Source organism: Nilaparvata lugens, chromosome 2 (assembly GCF_014356525.2).
Source record: "Nilaparvata lugens isolate BPH chromosome 2, ASM1435652v1, whole genome shotgun sequence".
NCBI lineage: Eukaryota > Metazoa > Arthropoda > Insecta > Hemiptera > Delphacidae > Nilaparvata > Nilaparvata lugens.
The window spans coordinates 89,010,207-89,037,291 of NC_052505.1; the positions used below are offsets into that span (position 1 = coordinate 89,010,207).

The window sequence follows — 27,085 nt, forward strand, 5'->3', positions numbered from 1 at the left end:
GCTCTGTTGCCAGATCGTCTTCTAAGACAGTACGATTGACAATTAATTAACAAAATATTTCATCTTAATTAAATTTATCACGAAATAATTGAAAAATAGAATTTCTTGCTTAATAAAATATAATTGATTATTTAAAACAAGGATGAACGGTTAATCCATAAATCTGTATCAGCTACTGTCTATAGAAGGCATTGACAAGACAGAGGATCTCAACGTTGTTCTGCTATCTTCCTCCACTGTCATTATAATGTGGACCTTACTATAGGAATGAATTGTCTGTTGCCTGAAATAAACTCCATCTTGTTTATCACTGGAGGTAGCTTCTGCTGATAAGGCACCGTCATCCTGTGAACGGTTCTCACATATTCCATTCAACGCAATTCACTTAATTCGAGCCAGGTCACTTAAAACTATAGATATCACTCTATACATAAGGTATAAATAATATCACGGATTCAGGACTTCTGTTTATTTGAATCAATCAATTATTTTCCCAATTCAACACAATATAGATTTTAGTAGACGGTAGGATAGCACCGTGGGATAGTACTCTACCACTTGCCTTTCCCCACCACCGCTTCTCACTCTACTCTACTCCCATAAAAGAAATTAAAATACAAAAATAAATCATAATAAAATACAGAAACACGCTTCATGGTGGGGTGTACTGAAAAAAGAAAGGAGGAAACATTCCTAGCCAACTATGGTTTCCCTTGTCATAGGCAGGTAGAGGGTATAAAAGTAAGGAAAGAAGGGTGAAGAGGAGCGGAAAAGGGCAAAATTAGTGAAAAATATGAGCAAAAATTTTGAGAGTCCACTTTCAAGAAATGTATCTAAAAGAAATGACCTTGCAAACAGTAGTTAGATCAGAAATTTCGAGACTTGTTTTGTTTGTTTTACTTGTTCATCATAATTATGAAACTGTATTAAGGGAGCAACGCTCTCACAGTATATGACAAGTCAAAGTTTAATCTAATAAATACTACCATCCTTCATAATTTAACACTACAGTAAATAGAACACAACAGATTTCACATAACATACATTAATCAAACATTAACCAACAAGGAAGTCTGCTAATCTGTAAGGACACAATGCAATAAGGAATTCTTCAAGTGTTTTTTTGAACACCTTCAAGCCCACAATTTTCTCTTATGTGAGATGGAATTGATTTTGAATATTTTCATTCCCATATGAAACGGGCCACTCTCTAGCAGACTTATTCTATGATGTGGGTGAACAAAACCTCTATATCTTGTATTATGGGGATTACTCACCTGGTTCTCCTCAAACAACCGTCTATTTTTGAAACAAAAATTGCTCAATCTAATATACATAGATTATACTAATCTATATGAATAGCAGGAGCCGTCAGCAATTTTATTTTCTTCAAAATAAGGTCTGCAAGAACACCTTGTATCAATCTTATAGATTATTCTAATAGTTTTCTTCTGCAGTATGAATACTTTTTCCCCAAAAAAATTACTCCATATCTCATAAATGACAGGAAATAAGTGTGATATACCAAAAGTACAGTTTTTCACTCCCTACTTTTGCCAATACTCTCAATGCAAACATTCAACTTACTAGTGACATGTAGTTTCCATTTCGAATCACTCTCCACGATCAGACCCAAGAATGTCGTGGAATCAGAAGTTTCAACCCTACTCTGAGTATTCAAGTTTGTTTCAAAACTTTCATACTCTCTACTGGAAGAAATTACATTAGTTTTTTGGTAGTTCAAACTAGACTATTTTGAACAAGCCACGAATCTTATTCAGCAAGACACTTCTCAGCCTCTCTTATCAAACATTCACTGTTCTTACTTGTGATTAGAGCTGTGGTGTCGTCTGCAAAAAGAGAGAGTTTGAGATTGACATGACTTTCGATCAATTGATTCATATGGGAGAAAAAGTTACTGTAGGTCCAAGTCTATTTAGTCTATTGTCTATGATTTAACATTGTAGTTCCCATTGTACAAGGTACTAATGAATAGTACTGAGCTGTGACACGTGCATTACTGCGAGCTAATCAGCTGGAAGGAGCTGTACGACGTTGATAAGAGAAATAAGATTTTAATCAAAAGAAGCCTCCTCAGTACTGAAATGAATATGCCGGCTGCGAGACTAATTAATTCCTTGGGAAATCATTGAGAAACAAGGCAGCAATAAATGTGATGTGAGGTCGCGAGTGATATGACGTGTGTGTTGCTGTGGTGAGACGCAAAGATGAGGTTCTGTCAGTCTGACAGGGACACAAAGAGTTGAGAGTGGAATGTGGCGTGACTAAGCTCCAGCAATATTGCTCAGGTTCCGACAGTGAAGGGCCAACATAAGTGAAAACAATGGGAAGGTTTATGATCTGTACATCTTGTTCTGAATGAAGTTCCGCAGGAAGCATGATGAGAATCGCTTTCAGAATTGTTGTGTTTGGAACAAATGAGATTTTCATCACGGTAGGCCTACCATTTGTAAGGGAACCTCATACATGCCGGAAAACTGATTGGACTCTGATGTTCATTCAACTTGACAACTAATGATAATATAAGACCTTAGCATGAAATTATGATAGACAGACGCACCATTTGAAATTGGATACAAAACGCTGCAAAGTTCAGATTGATGGTAATTCCTATCCACGTGGATGACATTCTATATTGATTTGTGGATTCGCAAGTCTATTCGTGAAATTCATTGAAAATCGATAACTTAGTCAGAGTTTAACTTAGACAGAACTGATAATCTGCTCCAAGGAGCCTGAACTTGAATCAATTCAGATAACAATGCCCTCAATCGAGTGATAAATTAAAATACTTAGGTAGTATCATTCCTGAAGATGAGAGAGACAGAGATGATATATAACGTGGTATAAGAGAAGCAAAGGCTATTTTCATCAGTAAGCGGCATATCCTTTCCTCAAATAGTCTCAAGCTACAAATTAGGAAAATATAGCTGCATTTGAAGTATTTCACTCTATAGTTCAGAAACCTGGACTATTGGTAAGGCAGAAGAAAGAGCACTAAATACCTTTCAAGTATGGTGTTGGAGACGGATGCTCAAGCTGAGATGGGCTGATAAAATTACTCATGAGGTAGTATTTCAAAAGGTTGAGGAAAAGCGATCTCTTTTGCGTATTTTAAAGAACAGACGGCATTCTTGGCTTGGCCATGTATTTAGACACAACGATTCACTTTTAGAATACTGGAAGGTGAAATAATTGGACAAAGGGCTCGCGGAAGACCCCGGCTACAATATCTGAAGCAAGTTACCAAAGATCTAGGGATCCAGAGGTTGGATTAATCCAACTGAAAAGTACAGCTCTGGACAGAAAGACTACCAATTGAATGATTGAAGCTGAAGAAGAATCAGAGTTTCTATGAAAATGCTGAAGTTTCGAGAACTCAACATTGATTCAACTTAGTAGTTCCAATAAATTGTACAAAGTATTAAGAAATGGTGCTTTTACTGAGAAATAGTATTTTCAGGTAATGGACATTCAATTGGGATGGATTACTGTATTGAAAATCTCATCAAGTGTTAAGTAGGACTACTAGTCGGATTTTACCACTCACGCTCCAACTCACTCTCCGACAAATACTTCAACTTCAGTATAGCCAATGGAAAACAAAGGCTAATCTGATAACTGTCCTTCGGTTTGTTGATCCAACTCGTCCGTCTGGACTTTCAACATCCATCTTGTAGCACACTATTAAAATTTAGGCAACAAATCGGATATTGCATTGCCTGCTTTAGTTGGCAATATTCAGAGGAAAGATGGAACGTTGTTCCCACAAAATGTGTTTCTACTTTTTCATAACACACTAACTTGCTTTGATAATATTTCCGCTAACTTTCAAATGTTCTATATTTTCCCTGTCTGTTCCATTTCCTATTTCCTTTCGTTTTTCTCCATTCCTTTTCATCCATCCACCTTTCCCTTCTCATTCACCGCCTTTTCCGCCTCAACTAATACCCACCCTCACCATCTCAATCGTCCTCCTCCTCCTCTTTTCAACCTCACCCTCTTCCTTCTTCTCCTTCTCCCCCTTCTAATGTTAGATAACATAAAGATTTGTGTCGTAGGGCCATACGCTGAATAATAAATAAATCCTCCTTCTCCTCCTTTTCCTCCTTCTCCTCCTTCTCCTCCTACTCCTCCTTTTCCTCCTTCTCCTCCTTCTCCTCCTACTCCTCCTTCTCCTCCTTCTCCTCCTTCTCCTCCTTCTCCTCCTTCCCCTCCTTCTCCTCCTTCTCCTTTTCCTCCTCCTCTCCTCCTTCTCCTCCTTCTCCTCCTTCTCCTCTCCCCTTCTTCTCCTCCTTCTTCTCCTTCTCCTCCTTCTCCTCCTAATCCTCATAATTCTCCTAATATTAGGAGATATATATTATCTCCTAATAATATTCCTATGTTTATAATATTCCTAATCCTTTTCATCATCTCCAATTTATACTTCCATTCATTAACTTGTTAGCTCTGTTTAATCGGTAATTCATGTTCTGTTGTGCAGGTGGCTACTACACGATAGAACAGAAAAAGCACAAGTTGAGGATAATCGCACTTAACACGAACCTGTACAGTCAGACGAATGCGCAGGAAGATCCATCCGGCCAATGGCTGTGGCTGGAGTCAGTGCTGGCCAAGTCACTCAAGAATCGAGAAACTGTGAGTACATCATACATTAATTTATTCTCGAATAATATATTTCTACACCTTTCTATCATCACAATTTTCACATCTCTTCACATTAGGCGTACGAGGATGAAGGTCGAGTCGATAGGTGGAATTCAGTACGCTATCGATTATGACCCCAAAAAATGATGCTTTTAACATTGCATAGCTGTTCAGTGGCATCGATCTTCACCACGACTTACTCGTTCTGTTCGCACCTTAAGAATAATTGTTTCCAAATAAAGCTGCACCCACTATCTATATTTTCAATCGAATAAGATGTCTTATATCAATCGAATGATAACACAATCTATATCATTATACACAATACTCTATCTGAATTTCTGTGTTTTAGGGCTGCAATAGAGAAAGAGTCTATTTTGTTTCAGTTTATTGATGAAGATTATATTATCGTATATGCTCTGCTATTGCATTACCTTTGATTACATTATCATCTTAGTGATAAACGTTATTCTATTCTAATCCAGATTTTTATAATATACTCGTTTTTTTAGAATGTCTGAGCTTGATTGATAGTCAGCTTTATTCTCTTGAATCCAGTGATGACATGGATATTTTCTTGGTTCAAATATGGAGGAAGTTTTGAAATTTCAACATGCCAGTCATAGAAACGATCATAACTGCATTAATTATATACATAGAATATAATCTGAAATTTAAAGAACTAAGTAGTAGACCTCATCGTCTTCAATTCAATTTAGTAATTAAGTTCATCTTCACTCTATGATCGGAATCCAAATGAGCGTTTACTAAGAAAAATCATCAAAATTGAAAAATAATATTTCTTAAACGAAAATCTTGATAAAATGCTGTGAATCACCCATCTAGCTGTTAACCCAGTTGTCAATATTTGCAGTAGCAGAAGTCTTCAGGGTGATGTACAGCATTTAATTCGGATTTTATAATTTATCAATCATCATTTGAAGAAATGCAAATTCTAATTCATTTTCATCTGTTAAATTGATAAACATGAAATATGAAAAACCGTACTCCAATTATTGAAGTTATAAAAACATTATTCAATTTGAAAGGAGCTCCAGAAGCTGATGTTAATGGCCTTGCCGTAACAGGGAGAGTAAATATGCATAAAATATTAATAACTTTTCAGTGATGTCACTTGAATCAACATTCTCTCAAGAGTTGGGTGGATAGAGGGACTTGTTTATCACAAAGGTGAAGTGGATAAGGTGGAGATGAAAGTATGTCCTTGACTGAGTGCTGAGAGCTGAGACAGCGTCTTCAAGATAGTATCAGCCATTCGGAAAGTGAATTTGCGAGTGATGAAAATGGCGGCAAGACTACGGTGTAGGAGTTGGAGGGTCGGAGTTTCAAGAGATAGTTGTAGACTTAATAACCTCAAAAGTCCCTGACGCTCAAGTCTGACACGTTTACGATGTGCTATCCCTTGGAGAGTGTCGAGCCTGATAATGAAGGCGGCCCGATATTCTAGCGTCTCTTCCCTGTCCCACTCTTCCCGCAATCTATCTAATTAAATTTTCATAGCTACAAATTAATATGCGGCAAATTGGCCGCCTCGTGCACGCTCTCGTATGAACTCACCTTAATTTCGAGCTCACCACAAAGAGCTTTTATCCCGCCAACTTCACAACAACATTTTCAATGGCGATAAATTAGATTCAGGTCAACAGACAGCGCATAACTGGCTACTTCTCCACTACTGAATATAGCCACATTTACAGGGATGTGATTCAGTTAAGCAGCAGTTGAACGATCTGTTCAATGGAGACTGGTAATGGTCTTCCTAAACTAACAAAGTTTGGACTCTCTGAGTGCGGTTGTTCTACGGTTTGACGGGAATTGAGGATAGACAGCATTGTGCTTGGGCATTGGAATTTCTAAGAACCACATATCATGCAGCACAAAATTGAATATCAATCTGATGCATAATAAGTTGAAAATTAACTTCGGAAACTTCGGATAATTCCTTTTCCGCGAAAAACCTTTGATAGAATTACAATAAAGGATCAAGTGAAGTAGTTGCTGGCTCAGTGTCAGATATTCACAAAGTAAATATGAATCTGATGCATAATAAGTTGAAAATTAACTTCGTAAACTTCGGATAATCCCTTTTCTGCGGAAAGTTTTGATGAAATCACTATAAAGGATCATGTAGGGTAGTTGCTAGCTTTTTGTCAGATCTTTCCATCACAGAGAGAATCAGAAAAATAGTATGGAAGCTAGAGTAATAACAGGAGTGAAACTAGAACTATAGAGAGAGCCGTCATCCCGTGATCAACAATATAGATTGAAAATGTTGCTTTAACTAATGGCAGTGATTGATGATTATTAGCAAACTAAAATGTGTTATATTGGTATGAAAAGATATGATGAGGAAAAGTAGCATAAGCTCCGGTGATTGAGTAACACGGAATGTCAGTATTAGTACCCAGAGTAGTAGGTATACCCACATAATTTTGTGCGTCAGATCGAGTTGATGACGTAATTATTGTTTTCAGCTCTTGGTGAAGTGAAGAATATGGTGATAAGAGGAAACAGTATTCTATGGCCCGATTGCACAAAAGCGGCTTAAATTTTAACCGTGATTAATTTCACGAGAACCAATCAGAGACTTTTAGAAAAGATGGCTTCTCTGATTGATTCTCGTGAAAAGATAAAATTCAACCAGCTTTTGTGCAACCGGCACTATGTTGAGTGAAATACTGAAATTATAAGTTCAATATGAACTGATTCTAATTGATGAAGTGAATCAGAATCAGGCATTTAAAATAGCAGTCTTTTAGAGCCTGGAATGCAGTTAACCACGGTTATATTTGGTAGACGTACAATACAACCGGGCCTCTATCTTCTGTTCTTCAAGAATGCAAAATAGAGGGAGATTGATTTATATTCCAACTACGAAATTGTACATATCTTTCTCGCAGTCTTGCTCAGGAGACATCCAAGTACCTTCAGCTTGGAAGCACCAGTCCCTTAGTTTACGTCGAATAATAATACTTCAAGTCGAGTTTTACGCTCTCAATACATAAATAACTAAGTTATTATTGTCTATGTTACAGATAAGTCAACTATTTTAGTTGTAGACTATTTTTATGATCATAAAAATTAATCAACAAATAAATCAACAACTATTTTTATCATCAAAAAAATTAATCAACTAATAAATCAACAACTATTTTAGTTGTAGACAATATTTAACATCATAAACATTTATTTAATCTCCAACTTCTTTTATTCATAACTGTCAGTTATTATTTTAGTTATTTTTAATTGAGTTTTTAGTTTATCAGGTACAATTATTATTGTATTGTATGCATTTTTGTGCATTTTACACACACATTTTTACGCTCTACAGTGTCACGTCTTTTGTTTTCCTCTCGGTATGAGATCGAAACCGATTTGTGAGCATCAACATTCTGCATGGGCATAACAAGCCATAACATTGAATCCACTTTTCATGAAAAACATCATTAGCATCCTCCTGTCATTGTCACCAAGAAACCCATCTTATATAGAATCATTTTCCGTCTCACTATCGTCTGTGAGACGATTCATCGTCTAATATGCCTACTGCATATTCCATTTTTCCGTCAGTTGACCGATTTCTTATAATTAATTATAGAATAGTTGTAATATTGAAAATATGGAGACGATATAAAGGTACCTCCTTGATAAGTCCGGTGTCCCTGGAAACAGTGTCTCTAGAAAATAATAGATTACATGGCTAAATATACTGTACTCACTGTACTGGCCCTTCTCGTCAGATTGAAAGTTGTATTCATGAGCGAGGTCTGCTGTTGGCAGAACTACTAGTGTTTAGGAATGAAATAGAATAACACTAGATTGTTACTTCCCTAGAAAACAACATTCTAGAAAAGTTTTTTCTAGTCATTAACATTTGCCGCGCACATGCTTTTCCAAAAATGACATCTTGTTGAACAGAATTCTCCCTAATTTAATATTCTCTCCTTACCTCACATCACTCTCATCTTTCAAATCTACTGAACTCTTATGTCTCTGGAAATGAAAGTCGAAATTAGTTTAATTTATTCATTAAAGTACATGGTATAAGATTGCTACAGGCTGACTCCCAAATTCTCTAATTAGAATAATCAATAAATAACAACCAAGATACAAGATAACTCAACCGAATCAGGCTAAGATAAATTTTTTTAAAATTTTATTTGATGTTTTGTTTTAGGTGTACTTGGTCGGTCACATGGGACCAGGAGCAGATGAGAGGCAACCAGAAGCTGTTCCGCTCTTCCAAGAAAAATTCGCTAGAAGATATCTCCGCTTAGTCAGAAAATATGCTCAAATAATAGTGGGACAATTCTTCGGTCATCTACATTCAGATACTTTTCGACTTGTCTACAGTGACCAAGGTGAGCAGAATAGCTTGTACAACAACATACTATCAATTACATTTTATCGGGCATGTTTGGGTAATAACATCAATCATGTTTTGATAGTACTTTGAAGAGGACTTGTCAATTACACTTAACTTGAATCATTGTACGTCGAAATATCTGATAATGACAGAGCATGAATATTGGAAACAGCTTATTGCATACGATAATCAATAAATCTGTAGTCGATCAATTAGTTTTTATCAAGCATGTTTGTGTAATATCCAATCATCAATCATTTGTTTTAATAGTAGTTTGAAGAGGAATTCCCCTCAACTTGGAGCATTGTACGTCGAAATATCTGATAATGACAGAGCATGAATGTTAAAACCAGCTTAGAACAGCTTATTGGATACGATAATTCATAAATCTGTGGTCAATCAATTATTTTTTATCAAGCATGTTTGGGCAATATTTTATTTTAATCATCAATCATGTTTTGGTAGTACATTGAAGAGGACTTCTCAACTACTTCCAACTTGGAGCATTGTACATCGAAATATCTGATAATGACAGAGCATGAATATTGGAAACAGATTGAAACAGTTTATTGCATACGATAATCAATAAATCTGCAGTCTCAAATGAACTAACAAACATATCTGAATAATATCAGTTTTCAATCAGAAGAGTATAATCATTATCCATTCCAATCTACGAATGAATGTATCGTATTTCAATTTCTACATTCAATTCACATTATTGTCGAATACATCAGTTTCAAAACTCATTTCTTGCTCATGAACAAACAACGAATGATTAATTATTATTGAGCATGACTCATACTCAATATGAGTATCATTACAAGTATTGATCATTACAAGTATGATACTAAGCATTCTGTATTGATGATTTTCCAATCCCTTTTGCATTAACGGCTGTCATATTTTGTTCATAATCAGGCATTCAAATATTGTAGTATAATTTTATGTTCTATACTATGACATTCATTAGTAGATTCAAATGTATAATTATTATAATACTTTTCTGATGATATGTGACACCATCAGGTGTCTCGTGCTCCAGGAATGGTCAGGAGGGCTCTGAGACGTAGACTACTTCACATTTAGATTATTGGGAAAAGGTTCAAACATCATAGGGAGGCTCCCAAAAAATCCAGCAGGTCATCAGTGCTACAGGTTTGCATATTCAATATGACTACTGACGTCCTTATCTGTGCGTCATTGCATCATTGGTCTTGTGTGGCACCTCACACTATTCGTTAAAGATTATCAATAGTTGCCATTCACTATTAATACCATATTATCATCAGTTTTCAAAACACATTTTTTAGAAACTTCAGTAAGAGGCAAAGATTTAAATAAAATCCAGAAGGAAATCTCGAACTGTGATGATTTGATTTTCTCCACTCCCACCCATTGTAATGTATGATTGAAGGTTAATTCATACAATATGGTGATTTCTAGAAAATTCAGGAGACTTTCTGTGGCAAGAGAATAGAGTGTATTTTCATTTACGACACATAGACTCTATAGTGAGATGCTACACGATAGGTTAAGGAAATTAATCCATGTATGTGAACGACTTTTTTCTATATTGTAAATGTTTAAGAACATGTTTAATTACATGTATTACATGACAGAGAAAAAATTAATAAAATTGAGGAAATATAATCATTATTATTTGATTAATAATAGATTGCTTATTGGAAATTAATTGGAGTATGGTAAATTGGTTATTGGCATGGATTGTTTATTCTATGTTATTTCATTCTATACTCTATTTGTGACATTGTTTATTTCATTAATAATAAATATCTGCAAGTCAGAAACCTATTGGGGCCTATATTTCTCAATTACTGTTCTCAATAATTTTGTTGTCATAATCGTCATTTGGAACAACCGAATATTGTTCAAACTCATGGAAAATCATTGCATTTATGAGTTGCAACAGTGGGTAGCCGTATTTTAGTGGGAAGACCTCTAAGCGGCTGGCGCCCCAATGAATCAGGGTTTGCGCTCAAAAACGGCTCAAACCGCAAACACCCCTGTTAAATTAGTCGCCAGTGGTCTGGCGTTCGTGCCATTCTGGTCATGATACATGCATTCTGTGTATTCTGGTCCATTGTGCCGGAAATGAGTATACGGCTGCAATTGAGTGCACAAGTGCAAATATTGTTCCCGCTGCTCGCTACTCATTATCAACGTTGCAAATTTATTCTATCAATTGGTTTGCAAGTGAATTTTGAGATGGATTATTGTTATTCGAGCTCCAATTAATCTCCCAGAACCCTATCAACATAACAACAAGTTTAACTCCCAGAACTCTATCAACATTGCTCGCTCAATTAGTTTGTACAGTCTAGAGTTGATTATGAACGCAATTTAATATGAATCATTATTGATTTTCGTTTTTATTCTTGATAAATATTCATTTCTGATTGTTTTTCTCCATTTTTTATTTCTACTGGAAACCTATTATATAAAAGAAAATTGGAAAACATTCAAGCGGTATGTGGCAATATTAGCAGGACCTTGGGAAAGAAAGCGAGGAAAGATACCATAATTTTCATATGGTAGATGATTGAATCCGAACTTTAACTTCCCTCAGTAAGAACATAACCCATTTTTCGGACATTTTATTATTTATCAAAATTTGGGAGCAGAATAGTTTTGGGCTATGCCTGTTGTTCTATCCCGATCATATTCGTATGATTTGTAATTATATCAACAAATAAATAAATAATGAAATTTCATAGAATAATGGCTGCTTTGTCCTCCACTACAGAAGTGAGTCGTGAATAACAACGAAACCACTTGTGAGTAGAGTCACAGGCGGCAGAGATGCGATTCCTCCACAAAACTAAGGGCTGCGATCGGAGAGATCATTTTAGAAATGAAGATATCGGATCTGAGCTGGGAATATTCAATTTGAATGAGAAAGATGTGGAATACCAAATGCAATGGAAGGATCATATGAAAAGAATGTCTGCAGAAAGGCTTCCCCTTAAAGTATTAAATTGTAGACCAGAAGGTAAAAGATCAATTGGAAGGCAACGTAAGAGATGGCAATAAATGTAATACAAGTTGGATATTAATATAAAACTCTTTTGAACTCACTAACCACTGTATAAGCTGTTTGTAAGTCGGAACAGGCAATAGCCTAATCCTTGCACATAAGATGATGAACTATTTCATATCACAAAATTATTGCCAAGTTCTTTAATAAGAATGTCCAAATTATTGGTTTGACATTCAAATCTGTAATCGTTATCTACAGATCCATTGTATATCTATCATTTGAAATAAAAAGACGACAGATTTCATTGAAAGTAGAAAGGCCGGTTTCGGTTGTTTCACCATTGTCAATCTCTGATAAACTGAATATATATATATATATATATATATCATTGTTTGCATTTTCAACTATTTTGTGAACATCTACTCCTAAATTTTCTATTTCATTTTTCATAATTAATCATTATAAAAATCGCATAAGCTTCAAACTATTTTCAATTCAAATTCAATACATTCAGTAGAATAATATTATATGAACTTTCAGGTCAACCAGTATCTTGGATGCTGATGGCTCCCGCGGTGACGCCGAGAAGAACTAACAGTGGATCCGCGAATAATCCTGGCCTAAGACTGTACAAATTCGACACGGATACTGGACAAGTGAGTTATTGCCACAATCATTTTTGTAATAGAGGTTTTAGAGAACTAGGTAATAGCAGAGACAAGAAATATATGCTTATTTAAACAGTACGCTTATGCTTATCCTTTATCTATTGTAATAGGTTTTAGGGAACAGGGATACTCCAGTCATTTAAAACTAAAACTGATATGAATTTCTAATGAACATGCCTGATTAGAATAAGGTTCACGTTATGAAGTCAGCTCTTTATAAGTTGTTGTCATCGTCTGCCATCAGACAAAGCGGATATCTCTATCCTTCCCATGCTCCGCAAAGTTGAGAAATTGTTTCTGGATCATGTAGGAATATGATTTCCTTATAATTCATTATCAAAATTTTATCTCAAATATTTGAAAAAAATTATTGACGAATGTAATGTAATTGATATCACAAGTCATGGATATTACAATCCATATCAGTATATTGGTATTACAAGTGAAATGATACTGTATTACATGTAATGTAATTATTATCAACAAGAATGAGCAATCGGATATAACTAGGAATGTACTATATCATAGAAGGCAGTGATGACGCAGAGAATCAGCAACGCTGTTGTCCTATCTTTTCCACTAACTTCATAACGTGCACTATAAATAAAATATTAAATCATAGAGCTAGAATAATACTCCTCAACAAACATCTATGACTGTCACGTTATTCTTTATATTTAAATAACGATTAGCCTCCTGCTTGGCATCAGTCGGTAAAGCATGAGATTTAATATAATTAGGGCGTGGTTTTCTAATAGTATTCAGTCTTAAAAAATCTTGATAGGCCTAGATATGGGCTTCTCCAATAACTCTTGTAATTCAATAAATAATAAATGTATATATAAATGATACTTATACTATAGAGATGAGGAATATAAAATAAATTGCACACCATGAAAATTTCACACATATATTACACAAATAATGCAAAGATCAATCGAGGCAAAAAATATATATATAGAGCGATAGAAAATATAATATAAAAAATAGAACAATATTTGAAATCAATAAAAATATCACAGGCTAAACTTTATATTCTAGATTTGTGGCACGAATCATTACCATGTGCCTTTATCTTAAAATCATATGCATTCCTTTGCATGTAGCTGCGACATGCACTTGCTAATACTTGTCGACTTGGATAATTCAATCAAAAATATGTGCTCTAAGATCAGCTTGATAAATTAGCCACTAATAATCCAAATATATATATATATTAAAATCTCTAGTATTTAGTAGATTTATTTGTATCGAATATATATTTTCATCTCAGGGTGCAAGATTCGGCACCTGACGGAATAGGTAGAGCCATTCATCTAGTGAATTAGAACTATGATAAATTATCGCAAATTGTATTGCAAAAATTAAATATTATATGCATATGTTTTAATAGCCTAGATTTCGTACTTCTTTGATTAAATAGAAATTTCTAAAATATTGATCTATATTTTTCTTTCAATAAATACCTTTAATACTAATTTTTTACTTGCGCAAGTATTACTCTTATTAATTTCTCAATTTATAATAACCCTTTCGGCGAGCTAGCTTTGATCATCAGATTAATTCGAAGCACTAGGGCGCCCATCACTAAATTCAAATTTTAATCACTCACGTGTCGAAAATCTTCTTGTAAGCCGCCGATGTCGATCCAACTCCATGTGGTCCGGGAATATGGTAGCCGGAATCGTCTCCTCTAAGGGGTTATAAATTTAATTAAAATGAAAAATGACTTCTGCTTCACAATAGCATCACGAAGTCTTTTAAGAGATTTAATAATTTACTTTAACTTTAAATTTTTACAAAATTATTAATAAGGTACTTCGCTCTAAAATATTTTGGGTCCTCTTATGGTGGCATCTGGCTGCGAGTGCTGGTTCTTCCTTTCAAGTTTTACAGATCCTCTTTCCGACTTTCAAATTAGCATAAATTTAAATATCCCAATCCTCCGCCATTAAATTCAAATAGATCTTACAAAAAATGCCAAAATATTGCTTAGATTATATGATTAATAATTTCTTTGCATTCGAGCCATATTGATAACATAGATTACACAAATTTTTACACAAAATCTAGTACATTTATATAAATATATATAAATATTTTTGAATTGGCCTACAGTTGCGCCTATTAACTGCCGTTTTACTATTGGTGCATGCAAATTTTATTAGGTATTCATGCGCCTGGTAACTCTTATTTCCTGAATACATTAAATTATTTTTATTTGGTTTTTTATTTATGCTCTTTGCATGCTAGTTAATATTCTATACATTAATATTAATTCCATGCTACCTAATAATTAGCCACGTGGACAGGTGTTTTTTCCAATTGCACACCATCTGATTGCAATAAAACTCTGCCAAGGGGTTTTGGTCAGATTCTACGTTCCTCGGTTTGATCGATCTCTAGGTCACCGATCCGTGATACATGTACATAACTCAATCTTCAAATATTTTATATAATAATTTATTTATGAGCAATAAACTTCCTTCAAATCCTTTTTAGGTTCTTGTACCATTTAGCCAGAACAAGCTGATGCTATCTAATCTTAGTTATTATCTATTTGGCGATATTAGCCAGTTACTTTATTTCAGACCTATTACTGTTTCTGTTAGGGCTTTTTGTCTACCCAGATTTAATATGTTACACGCGCCCTGGGTTTGATTCAAAATATTTGAGAATCACATGTTTTAATGAAAACCCACCCTTCAATACATTGATATACACTATACTTTATTTATAATTATACTCTCCTACTTCTATCACAGTTCGCAGACATATTTGCTGCATCTCCTTTATACCTTTATCAAATACAATAACAAATTCTCCTCCTCAACACACATAAAATATCATAAATATAAACTTCTAAACGTACTCCTCCTGACAACACTTAACATATAGTAATTTTTAAATTCGCCGCTTGCAGGGCCGCCAACCTAACTACACACATTTCATAATTCTCACAAATGATTCCTTTTAGACAATAATTTCGATTCACAAACTTCTGGGCTTATATCTTATAGTATTTCTTAGGTCTTAATATAAATAATTTTCTATACATCAGGTACAATACTTTTCTTTTGCTAATGGCTCTTTGGTTTTTTTTTTTTTTTTGGTAGCTTGTATTCACTTTAACTCTTTTCAGGTAACAAACGTGGCATAATTAAAAGTAATAAATATAAAACATATAAATAAATATATCGACATTAATAAATATAATAAATAACAATAATAAATAACTTTTGGGTACAGTATTTCTTTTTATAAACATATGTTCAACAGACATTACATTCGTTTGATTTGGGTGGCTTTGGCCAGCTGGTCACTGGTTCTACAGAATTGCTGTCGAGTTTCATAACTATTAACCTAACTGCTCAATTTTTTCTCTTAAAAAGGTAATTAACAAATTTTAATTTTATTATCCCCGCTTGTGTCCTTTTTTATCTGATGTATATAATTTAATTACATATTTAAAAATTGTTCTTTTTCTTATTGCAGGCTTCTAACGGTTAGAAGGAATTAAAACATTGGATTGTTGCCATGCGGTCCTATACCAAGATTAAATTTATTAAGGAAGGTTAGTAATTGGTTTGATAATAATGTTTTCCTTGATTTCTTATCGTATTTACTTCAAATTTGACGATATTGCATGTAGAAATGTTGTGATTTACTTGCATCTTCTTGCATTCTGTTTGTAGATGTTGCTGTAGGCCAGTTAGGTTATCTGCTATCTGTTGGTGAGGCTGTCCTAATTGATAATTTATCTTCATGAATTTAAAGCCCTTGTATCTGGTATACGTTTCTAAACAAATCCTAGCTTCCTTAATGGTAATTTCTTTTAATTGATCCAAAACCTTCCATTTATTTTCTTTCAAGACTATCCACTTAAATTCATTATTAGGCTTCATCATCATAAAAACAATTCAATAATAACACTTCAATCAACACTAATAAATTCTTTCAACAATAACATGGTCTTAATTATAGCATCACTTTTCAATATATCACAGCAGCCATTATAACAAACATTAAAACCAATATCCAAACATTATCATCTTTCAATAGTATAATCTCCAGTACTTTCACTTTCTAATATATTTTTTAATTCTTCCAATCTTATTAGCCACCGTTTATCCTTTATTAGTCCCACAAGTAATCCATTTTATTGTTGCCCATGCACGAATCCATATTTGTTCTTGTAGTAGCTCCATTTTTGTTATATTTCTTTGGCCTATTCTTCCGGTCACATCGCTGATTGGCTCTCTTGAAGCGTATGTGCCGCGGATGCACGCCGTCGGTCCGCTCCTGTCCTCCTCGGTGTCGGTCCGGTATCCTCCTCGGGCGTTTGAACCGTGCATGCGGCTTCCATCGGCGCGCGCGGTTCCTCCGTTTCTTCCGCCTCCGGGCCTTGGGATGCATCTTGTACCTTCGGTCATGTAGTCCGTCCTCTCGTTCTTGATGCCGGTCGAGTGTCCTCGGGCGCCTCCGTCTCCGGGCCTTGCGATGGTCGCTCCTCTTGTCCGGCAGTCCGTCCTCCTCGTCCTGATGTCGGCCGTCCGGTGTCCTCGGGCGCTTGCGTCTCCGGGCCTTGCGGTGGGCGCTCCTCCGGTCCTGCAGTCCATCCTCCCTGGTGTCATCCTCTTGGTCCTCTATCCTGGGTTCCTTGGGGTGTCTTGGTGGGGTCGAATGATGCGCTGGTGCGGTGTTGGTCTCCTCCTGTCGACTGTTTGTGTTCTCCGGCGGTGATTGGTCTCGTGGGAAACAGGAAACTTAGTAGAGGCTGATGCTTGCGGTTGGCTTTAATTGCATGTTGGGCGGCGGTTTTTTGTGATAGGCTGTCTTGTGGGCTCCTGTGTGTCTGGTGTGTGTTATCTTGTGTTTCTTGTAACAAAGTCTCCGGTAAATCATTTCTGAATGTGGGGTATGACGTGAAATATCTTGATTTTCTTGGTTTGTTTCATTTGAGCTTGTGCTTGTTATATCGGGGTATCATATAGTCCTGGTTTATTAGCTGTAGTTTTCTGTATATCTGATGGCGGGTCGTTGGTGCTGGGTTCGGTTTTTTTTTTTGATTCAATCCTATTGCATGTGCTAATGTATAATTTGTACTTACTGGTGAGGTGGCGGTTTGTAATTTTTGTCGTAATTATTCTGAGTGTTATCATATTTGTGTTAAATCGATCACGGCCATAATAATACTTTCTTCATAGGTTTGCTGTGGATAATGGTTGTTGACGATTCTGAAAACTTCTATTATTCCAGCTGTTATTTTGATTATGATTATTGCGGCGTTTAAATTGAGGGGTAGATCGTGAGCAATCATATGGTACTGATTCATAATTTTGGCTGTTATAATGATTAAATTTGAGTTATGTTGATTTGATGCGTATCTCTGGTCTGAGCGGTGGTTGATATTGCCATTGCGGACTGTATGCCATATAAATGATTAATCAGCTGCTTGCAATCAGTAATGGGTTGTGTGGCGAGTGCCATTCTAACTTGATACGGTAGCTTCTTTAAAATAATACTTGCTAATGCCGATCATTAATGGGCTCGCTCAATTGAGAATTTTTAAACTGTAGGGCAGTGACGAAAGTGGTACATGCACCGTCTAAGTTAGGGTTGAACTCGCATGATATGATGTCCGCTAGCACGTCCAACTGTTTACTTCTGCCAATACTGTTCCAGGAAGACAGCTACAAACTCATCCAATGATGTAAATTCATGGCTCTACTCCGAAAGAACATCAGGGGTTCGCCAATCAATAAATTAGTCAAACGAAGACGCCAAAAATTCCAAGAGGTGGGTGTTAATGATTGAACTAGTTTTATCTGATCTATAAATTCTTTAGGTTGGAGATAGCGGTCTGTATTGTCAAACACGGCCTAATTCATTGAAACTGTGTAGTGAATCAAACGTTGCTATGGGATAGGCTCTATATTCTCGTGCGGAAATTGATGTATTTGATTTTCAAGTTGTACTAACTTCTCTTGGCCTGTTTCCAATAACTAGAAGCTTCTGTTTCATTCTCTACTACTTCGGCATTTAATTCAGATGAAAATAATTGCTGTTCTCCACGGCTGTCTCCAATGAATTAAGTTGTATTATGTTTTGATTATATCAAATTTGGGTGAGCTATTTCATGAATTTGCGAAGTGTTTTGTGCTGGTAGGTTATCTATTCTTTCGTTTAACTCACAGTGACAGTATCTATTTTTGCTGTTAAATCGGTTGTAATTAGTTCTTGATTTTCAGCGTAGATGCTGATATTGTGTCCGCAGTTTCCTTACCCGTTCTTACCGATATATCCTTCAATGATTCCCGCATTTCCTTCATTTCCGCCTTCAAGTCCTTCATTACCATGGTCATTGTTTTTTCTAAACTATTAGAAAATGACTTGATCATCCCCTCTACTAGAACCCTTCTTATTGCTTCTTGGGAGACATTTAACGGTTTATTACTGTTCACAGGATTCTTGGCGGTGATTGAAGAGATCTGGGCGTTGGACTCCATCGCGCCCCCCTCAGCGTCGATCTCCGCTACTATCGCCGTCTGCAGTGTGTCTGGCTACCTTACTTTGCGTGGACGAAAGAGAACTCAGATTTTAAAAATGGATTAAGTGTCAAGTGTTTGTAAAAAGTGAAAGTTTTGGCAACAAGGCATTAATAAGGACACAAATGAGGATAGGCCTATGGAATATTACAAGCCAGGTAACCTATTTATTACTTAAGCTCTTATAATATAATAATAATTCATGATTTCTGACTAGCAGTTTAGGCTTATAAAAATATATCTCTCTATAAACAGGAATTTTTTACAGTACTAATAATATAAAATTTCTTAAAACATATAATTTCTCTTTATTTAAAGCTATTGATTCCCCAAAAAGTAATACAAATTTTCCTTCGCCAGTTTTCCTCACAACTCGTATAAGTTATCTATAATTTTCTGTATGGTTATTGACTTAATTTCAAATAATTATACAATGGGCTTGGCTCTCATCGTCAGTCCCACGTTGGTACGACATGTCTTTGTACCGTATCGTGGGCCCCACGTTGGGCGCCATGTCTTTCTGTCACGTTATTCTTATATTTAAATAACGATTAGCCTCCTGCTGGCATCAGTGGTAAAGCATGAGATTCATATAATTAGGGCGTGGTTTCTAATAGTATTCAGTCTTAAAAAATCTTGATAGGCCTAGATATGGGCTTCTCCAATAAACTTTGTAATTCAATAATAATAAATGTATATATAAATGATACTTATACTATAGAGATGAGAATATAAAATAATTGCAACACCATGAAAATTTCACACATATATTACACAAATAATGCAAAGATCAATCGAGGCAAAAAATATATATATATAGAGCGATAGAAAATATAATATAAAAATAGAACAATATTTGAAATCAATAAAATATCACAGGCTAAACTTATATTCTAGATTTGTGGCACGAATCATTACCATGTGCCTTTATCTTAAAATCATATGCATTCTTTTGCATGTAGCTGCGACATGCACTTGCTAATACTTGTCGACTTGGATAATTCAATCAAAAATATGTGCTCTAAGATCGCTTGATAAATTAGCCACTAATAATCCAAATATATATCTATATTAAAATCTAGTATTTAGTAGATTTATTTGTATCGAATATTATTTCATCTCAGGGTGCAAGATTCGGCACCTGACGGAATAGGTAGAGCCATTCATCTAGTGAATTAGAACTATGATAAATTATCGCAAATTGTATTGCAAAAAATTAAATATATATGCATATGTTTTAATAGCCTAGATTTCGTACTTCTTTGATTAAATAGAAATTTCTAAAATATTGATCTATATTTTTCTTTCAATTAAATACCTTTAATACTAATTTTTTACTTGCGCAAGTATTACTCTTATAATTTCTCAATTTATAATAACCCTTTCGGCGAGCTAGCTTTGATCATCAGATTAATTCGAAGCACTAGGGCGCCCATCACTAATTCAATTTTAATCACTCACGTGTCGAAAATCTTCTTGTAAGCCGCGATGTCGATCCAACTCCATGTGGTCCGGGAATATGGTAGCCGGAATCGTCTCCTCTAAGGGGTTATAAATTTAATTAAAATGAAAAATGACTTCTGCTTCACAATAGCATCACGAAGTCTTTTAAGAGATAATAATTTACTTTAACTTTAAATTTTTACAAAATTATTAATAAGGTACTTCGCTCTAAAATATTTTGGGTCCTCTTATGGTGGCATCTGGCTGGCGAGTGCTGGTTCTTCCTTTCAAGTTTTACAGATCCTCTTTCCGACTTTCAAATTAGCATAAAATTTAAATATCCCAATCCTCCGCCATTAAATTCAAATAGATCTTACAAAAAATGCCAAAATATTGCTTAGATTATATGATTAATAATTTCTTTGCATTCGAGCCATATTGATAACATAGATTACACAAATTTTTACACAAAAATCTAGTACATTTATATAAATATATATAAATATTTTTGAATTGGCCTACAGTTGCCGCCTATTAACTGCCGTTTTACTATTGGTGCATGCAAATTTTATTAGGTATTCATGCGCCTGGTAACTCTTATTTCCTGAATACATTAAATTATTTTATTGGTTTTTTATTTATGCTCTTTGCATGCTAGTTAATATTCTATACATTAATATTAATTCCATGCTACCTAATAATTAGCCACGTGGACAGGTGTTTTTCCAATTGCACACCATCTGATTGCAATAAAACTCTGCCAAGGGGTTTTGGTCAGATTCTACGTTCCTCGGTTTGATCGATCTCTAGGTCACCGATCCGTGAATACATGTACATAACCTCAATCTTCAAATATTTTATATAATAATTTATTTATGAGCAATAAACTCCTTCAAATCTTTTTAGGTTCTGTACCATTTAGCCAGAACAAGCTGATGCTATCTAATCTTAGTTATTATCTATTTGGCGATATTAGCCAGTTACTTTATTTCAGACCTATTACTGTTTCTGTTAGGGCTTTTTGTCTACCCAGATTTAATATGTTACAGAACCTAGGCCTACAGTGCTGTAAGGAAAAATCTTGAGAGATTGTTTTCCTTTGAATGCTAATGGATTTGTGATAATAAATAATATCGGGGCGCCGAGCTTCGCTCGTTATTTATTTATTGATAAACGGAACTCAATTCTTTAGAATGATTGTGGAAGGACTAGCAAGCTCAGCACAAAACTGTTTCTTCACCGAATTTTGATTTATACAATATAAATATTCCAAAAAGTAGGTTATGTTCCATACACTTGAATTTTCAAAAATTTTCAGGTCAAATTTTCAGTCCAGATATTTTAAAACATGCAAGTTATAATTTAGATTGTTTACAAACCAAATTTAATAACAAAATAACTCTCACTAGTCACTTAGAACTGTAAAATAATGATTAACTTCGAATATTATGATATACGATCTCATGTCAACAAATCAGATTATTTTGATCGAGTCAATTAAAATTTCTAGATTTCTCGTGAGATACGGTAAGCTAATTGATTACACAGCTGACCTCCCACATATGCACATGCTGTTATCGACAGACGACGAAATTATCATCTGATTTTCCAAGGATGAATTATCCTTTTCATGTCCTTCAGCGCGTTTTCCCATGGATAAGCCCTAGTGCAATCGAATTTTTATATCATAAACCTACTATGTTCCAAATTTTGTGAAAATCGTTAAAGCCGTTTTCGAGATCCTTTGAACATAAACAACCATATAAATATCCAGATAACCAGATATAAAAATATATACAGAAATTGCTCGCTTAATATAATAGGATAAGTTTTGGATTCAAGGAGTGGTTTACAGCATTCAGCTTGGATTATAGTACAATAATTTATTATTATTATGAACTTTCTCACGAAAGATACATTATCAGCCTTCTACATCGGGAATGTTCAGTACTAATTGGATTAAAAAGTATCTCAAAAGTGAGTTTTTGGATTTTTAATGGTTGAAAAGAGGATATATTTTCAACACGAGTCGCTGGTTGCCTTTTCAACTACAGAATCACTTGTAATCCTTGCTGTAAATGTTGATAATTAATTACAGAAATATTTACAACCATCAAGTACTTATGTCATTCATTATCGTAAATGTCAATGACAACTTTCCAGGAACCTAAATACTGGCAATCTGTAATAAGCAACATCATTCAGTAGTTGAAACGTTCAAAGAATACGTTTTATGAAAGAAAGTTCATACCAATCGATTTTGAAGTTGGAGCTTGGATTCCAGCATCATTCGTAATTGGACTGAATCAAGGATCAAACAGGAAAGCCATCTTTTGAAGCTGTGAAGAACACTTGAGTTGTTCAAGTCTTCCAGGAGTTTCCTCCTTATACCAGAAATTCATTACATCGGCTAAAGGATGCTTCAAACTTTGTCGTTCCATCAAATTTGTTTAATTCAATTCTCATTTCGTGATTTGAATTTGAGAAATATTTTTCCTCGTTTTGAAACAGAGCAATGTGATGTTTTCTTACTTACCTGTAGTGAACATCCAATTACAAAAATTAAGCAAATTCAAAATAAAAAATTCATTTCTCCAAACTCAAATTAGGCCTAACTGAAGCGTTCCGATGATAGTTGTACTGGTTTTTAAATGACAATAACGAATACAAGGATTCATGTATCAATTATCATGTATCATATCAACAAACTCATGTAGTTTCCATATGTTTAAAACGTAGTATAAAATTTTCTGGAAGATGTCATTATGCCAGATTATTCTGAAATGCATGAATTATTGAATTACCACTTCTCGTATAACTTATTCTGTGCATCTATTACCCGGAATAATTTTAGGCTAATATAATCCCACAATGCAAATCATTTCAATACAATGCTTGTGAGCCGATTATCAGAAAATCATTGATCAATTAATCATGGACTCAGTTAGTTGAACAACTAATAAGTCATGTAGTCTCCATACACGGCATAAACTATTGGAAATAACTTCCTTCTTGAGTACGCGTATATTACATCTACTAATGAGTTTTGGATATATATTCATGAGCTAAGCGAAGAAATATCACAATGGCTTTTGTGATTAGTACTGATCTTGAATTTCTGTAGTAATGACTCAGTGCTTACTCCTTTTACTCCTGTATAACTTAACCTCAAGAAAGACGAGATTTATATGCTGTTGCAGAGCTTTGTAGTTTAAGCTGTAGTTATCACTCGTGCAATGATATTCCGAGGCAACAAGCCGTATTGGCTGTGATTTTTTTGTTTCTTGTAGCTTTTTTTGTGATTATATGACTACATAGGATCACTGTAGTCTCTGGTTAGTCCTCTTTCTTTGTTTATTCCCTTCATTCTCTTCTTCCCAGTACATTTTCATTCTGTCAGATTTCTTTTTTCTTTAAATTTTTTGTTTCTTGTAGTTTTTTTTGTGATTATATGACCACATAGGATCACTGTAGTCTCTGGTTAGTCCTCTTTCTTTGTTTATTCCCTTCAATTCTCTTCTCTTCTTCCCAGTACATTTTCATTCTGTCAGATTTCTTTTTTCTTTCCTCAATTCATCTGAACAGACTTGTTGCCTTCTTTTAATTGTTTTTATTAATAAGATCAACTTTTTGTCAGTGATGGTTTCCTTATAAATTGATGTGCGATTTTTGACATCGTCAATAGTTGAATTTAGTTCCGATGTGTCTTTTTTTATTTTCACAAGCCAAGGAATTGTGGCTCTGTCAGTTTCTGCACTCATGAATTTTCCAATAAGTCTTCTCAACAATCGACTCACTGGGGTTCTAAGAATATGTCCAAAGTAAGAGATTCTCTATGACAGCTTTGCAGCTTTGATGTAATAAAAATTCCTCCGAAGAACCAATGGTTGGAGTGGAAAAGATTGTTTCAGAAATACTGAGAAATACAGAAATACTCAAGGTCTTCTATATAAACGATAAGATATCTCAGATAAGATTGAAATAGCATGTGAATAGAATGGAGGAAGGCTATTATCAAAACTGGTGCTCAACCCAGAAGGCAAGAGATACCGAGGGCATCCAAGGAGGAAGTGGACGATTATGATGTTCGGAACAGGCAGAGATGCCTTAACAAGAAGAAGAAGAAGAAGAAGAAGAAGAAGAAGAAGAAGAAGAAGAGAAGAAGAAGAAGAAGAAGAAGAAGAAGAAGAGAAGAAGAAGAAGAAGAAGAAGAAGAAGAAGAAGAACAGTGCCTATACAAATAAATCATAATATAGAGATGGTATGTATTGTCAACGGGATAACCAACAGGTTTCATCATCACCTTCTAATAGTATCAGTTTATTTAAATTTAGTATAGTAGGTTCTAGATGGTAGTAGGTGTGGTAGGTCTTTCATTACACAACAAATTACGTGTGGCCCAACAATTTTTCTATCAAAATATCATTCGAGAACCTCAAATTATTTATTCAAAAGAAGACAAGGGAGGACCTGCTTTGATTATTCATGAAAACCATAATAATTTTCAAAACAGTTAGAATTTTTCGAAACACAAAAGCCCCACATAATTGAGCCTCATGGGAAAGCACTTACCTTGTTGGAGTATTAAGGTAGAGTGTTTGAGGGGGTGAAAGTGTGGAGAGAGGGGAAGCGGAAGGGTGAAGAGGGGTGTGGGGAGTGAGGAGAGGCAGCCTCTGGCGACAGCTGATCGATGAATGAGATGTGGCATAGCCATCTATAGCGTAACTATGGAGAAGTCTAGATGGCCATGGATGTGGTGATTGGCGCCTTTGATGTAATGGGTAAGAGCAGGCCACTTTTAGCTTGAAAGGCCTTCTCGATACTGGAGCCTAGCTATTGCAAGCTGCCAACCTAATCGAGTCCATTGACAACATACTCTGAAGCAGGCATCATACTCCGATTAATCTTCGAGCCGATAGACTGTAATGGAGAAAATTCCCTGAAACTCACACAGCACACAAATCATCAAGAGATATCATAGATACAAGAGAGATTGATTGCGTGCATGCAATAAGATATCCATGTTTCGAGATGCTGCTATTTTGGTATCACGTTCATGAGTGAGCAGAAAGGAATATAATAGCATTGTGATTATCTATTTAGTTCCTATATAATCATTTGTGGTCGAAATCCAATCAACTGGAGTTTATTCATTCATGTATTCGTAAATACAATCACATATCTTATAAATAAATGATTGGGTAGGAGCAACAGGCTTGGCCCAAAACTTTTCCATTCCCAAATTTTTATAATGAATAACATGCTCAAAAAATAGGTTGTGTTTCAATTGCAAAACGTTAAAGTTCAATTTTTGTCCAAAAATATCAATATGATCTAGAAATCTTGAAAAATTGTTTTGAAGCAATCAATCATAATAATGAATAACTCACCATGAACTTAATCACTGCATCATCTCACACTCGTTAACAAACTTACATAGTCATTTTGTACTTTTCCAATAGAGTTTATTCAATGATTTATAATTCTTCTACGAAATTAATCAATAAATATTCTCATTTGAGACTTGGAGTTTTGATTTGAACTTATTGGAGAAGAATTAGCATTAATGTTGGAAGTTAAATCTCTGATGGCATTTAAATTGATATAGTTTAGTATATAGGAAAAGAAAGCATATTTCCAAACCAAATTGGATATTGATTTCCAAACAAGTGCCCAAATTGGATATGCTCTCAGTTACATATTTATCTTCTTTAACTGCAGTAAATTGGAAAGAGGAACGTACCAACTCCAATATTGAGATGAAAGGATATGGAATTTTTTCATCTCAATTCAGATCATGGAAGAGGAAGATTATAATCAGAAAGTGACAGCATATGAAAAAAACATTGAATCATTGACTGCATTGAAAGGTTGAGTGGGGAACAACGACGAAAGGTGAGTGTTATGAATAACATTCAAAGAATCGAATAACAATAATTAGTAATAAATGAATAATAATTATTCAATTTCCAAGATACAAACAAGTCATGACATCCGCACTTATGATACACACGTTTCAAATTGTCACAATTCTTTGGAGACAAAGGATTTTTCGAAATAAAAATATTTATATTCAGGAAAACGCCAGATGTGATACCAGCCGACGCGTAAACTCGGCTTAATAGACTTTTATTCGCAGATGACAAGACAAAAGCATTTTTGCAGGTGGCAAAACTGGCCCAGCTAATGAGTTGACACTAAAAAAGCTGTTAATGGGCTCACACCCTGATGTAGTCAACAAATATGAATGAATTGCGATGTTATAGGTGTTGGACTATACGCAGTACCACGGTATTTAGATAAAAACGGTAGTGGTCATGAAATGTGTGCGCACTGGCCAGCCAGCTAGATTGCGTCATCGCCACCAACC

At 34.9% G+C, this 27,085-nt stretch overlaps 1 protein-coding gene across 1 annotated transcript in view; it reads left to right on the plus strand.

Annotated features, from left to right (window-relative positions):
- Positions 1 to 27,085, plus strand: part of LOC111062258 (acid sphingomyelinase-like phosphodiesterase 3b) — a 320,678-nt gene that overhangs the window by 289,195 nt on the left and 4,398 nt on the right. Inside the window, exons 6-8 of the mRNA XM_039422033.1 lie at positions 4,505 to 4,659; positions 8,867 to 9,050; positions 12,597 to 12,712. Of these exons, the coding sequence (XP_039277967.1) occupies positions 4,505 to 4,659; positions 8,867 to 9,050; positions 12,597 to 12,712 (455 nt within the window). The remainder of the gene's footprint in view (positions 1 to 4,504; positions 4,660 to 8,866; positions 9,051 to 12,596; positions 12,713 to 27,085) is intronic.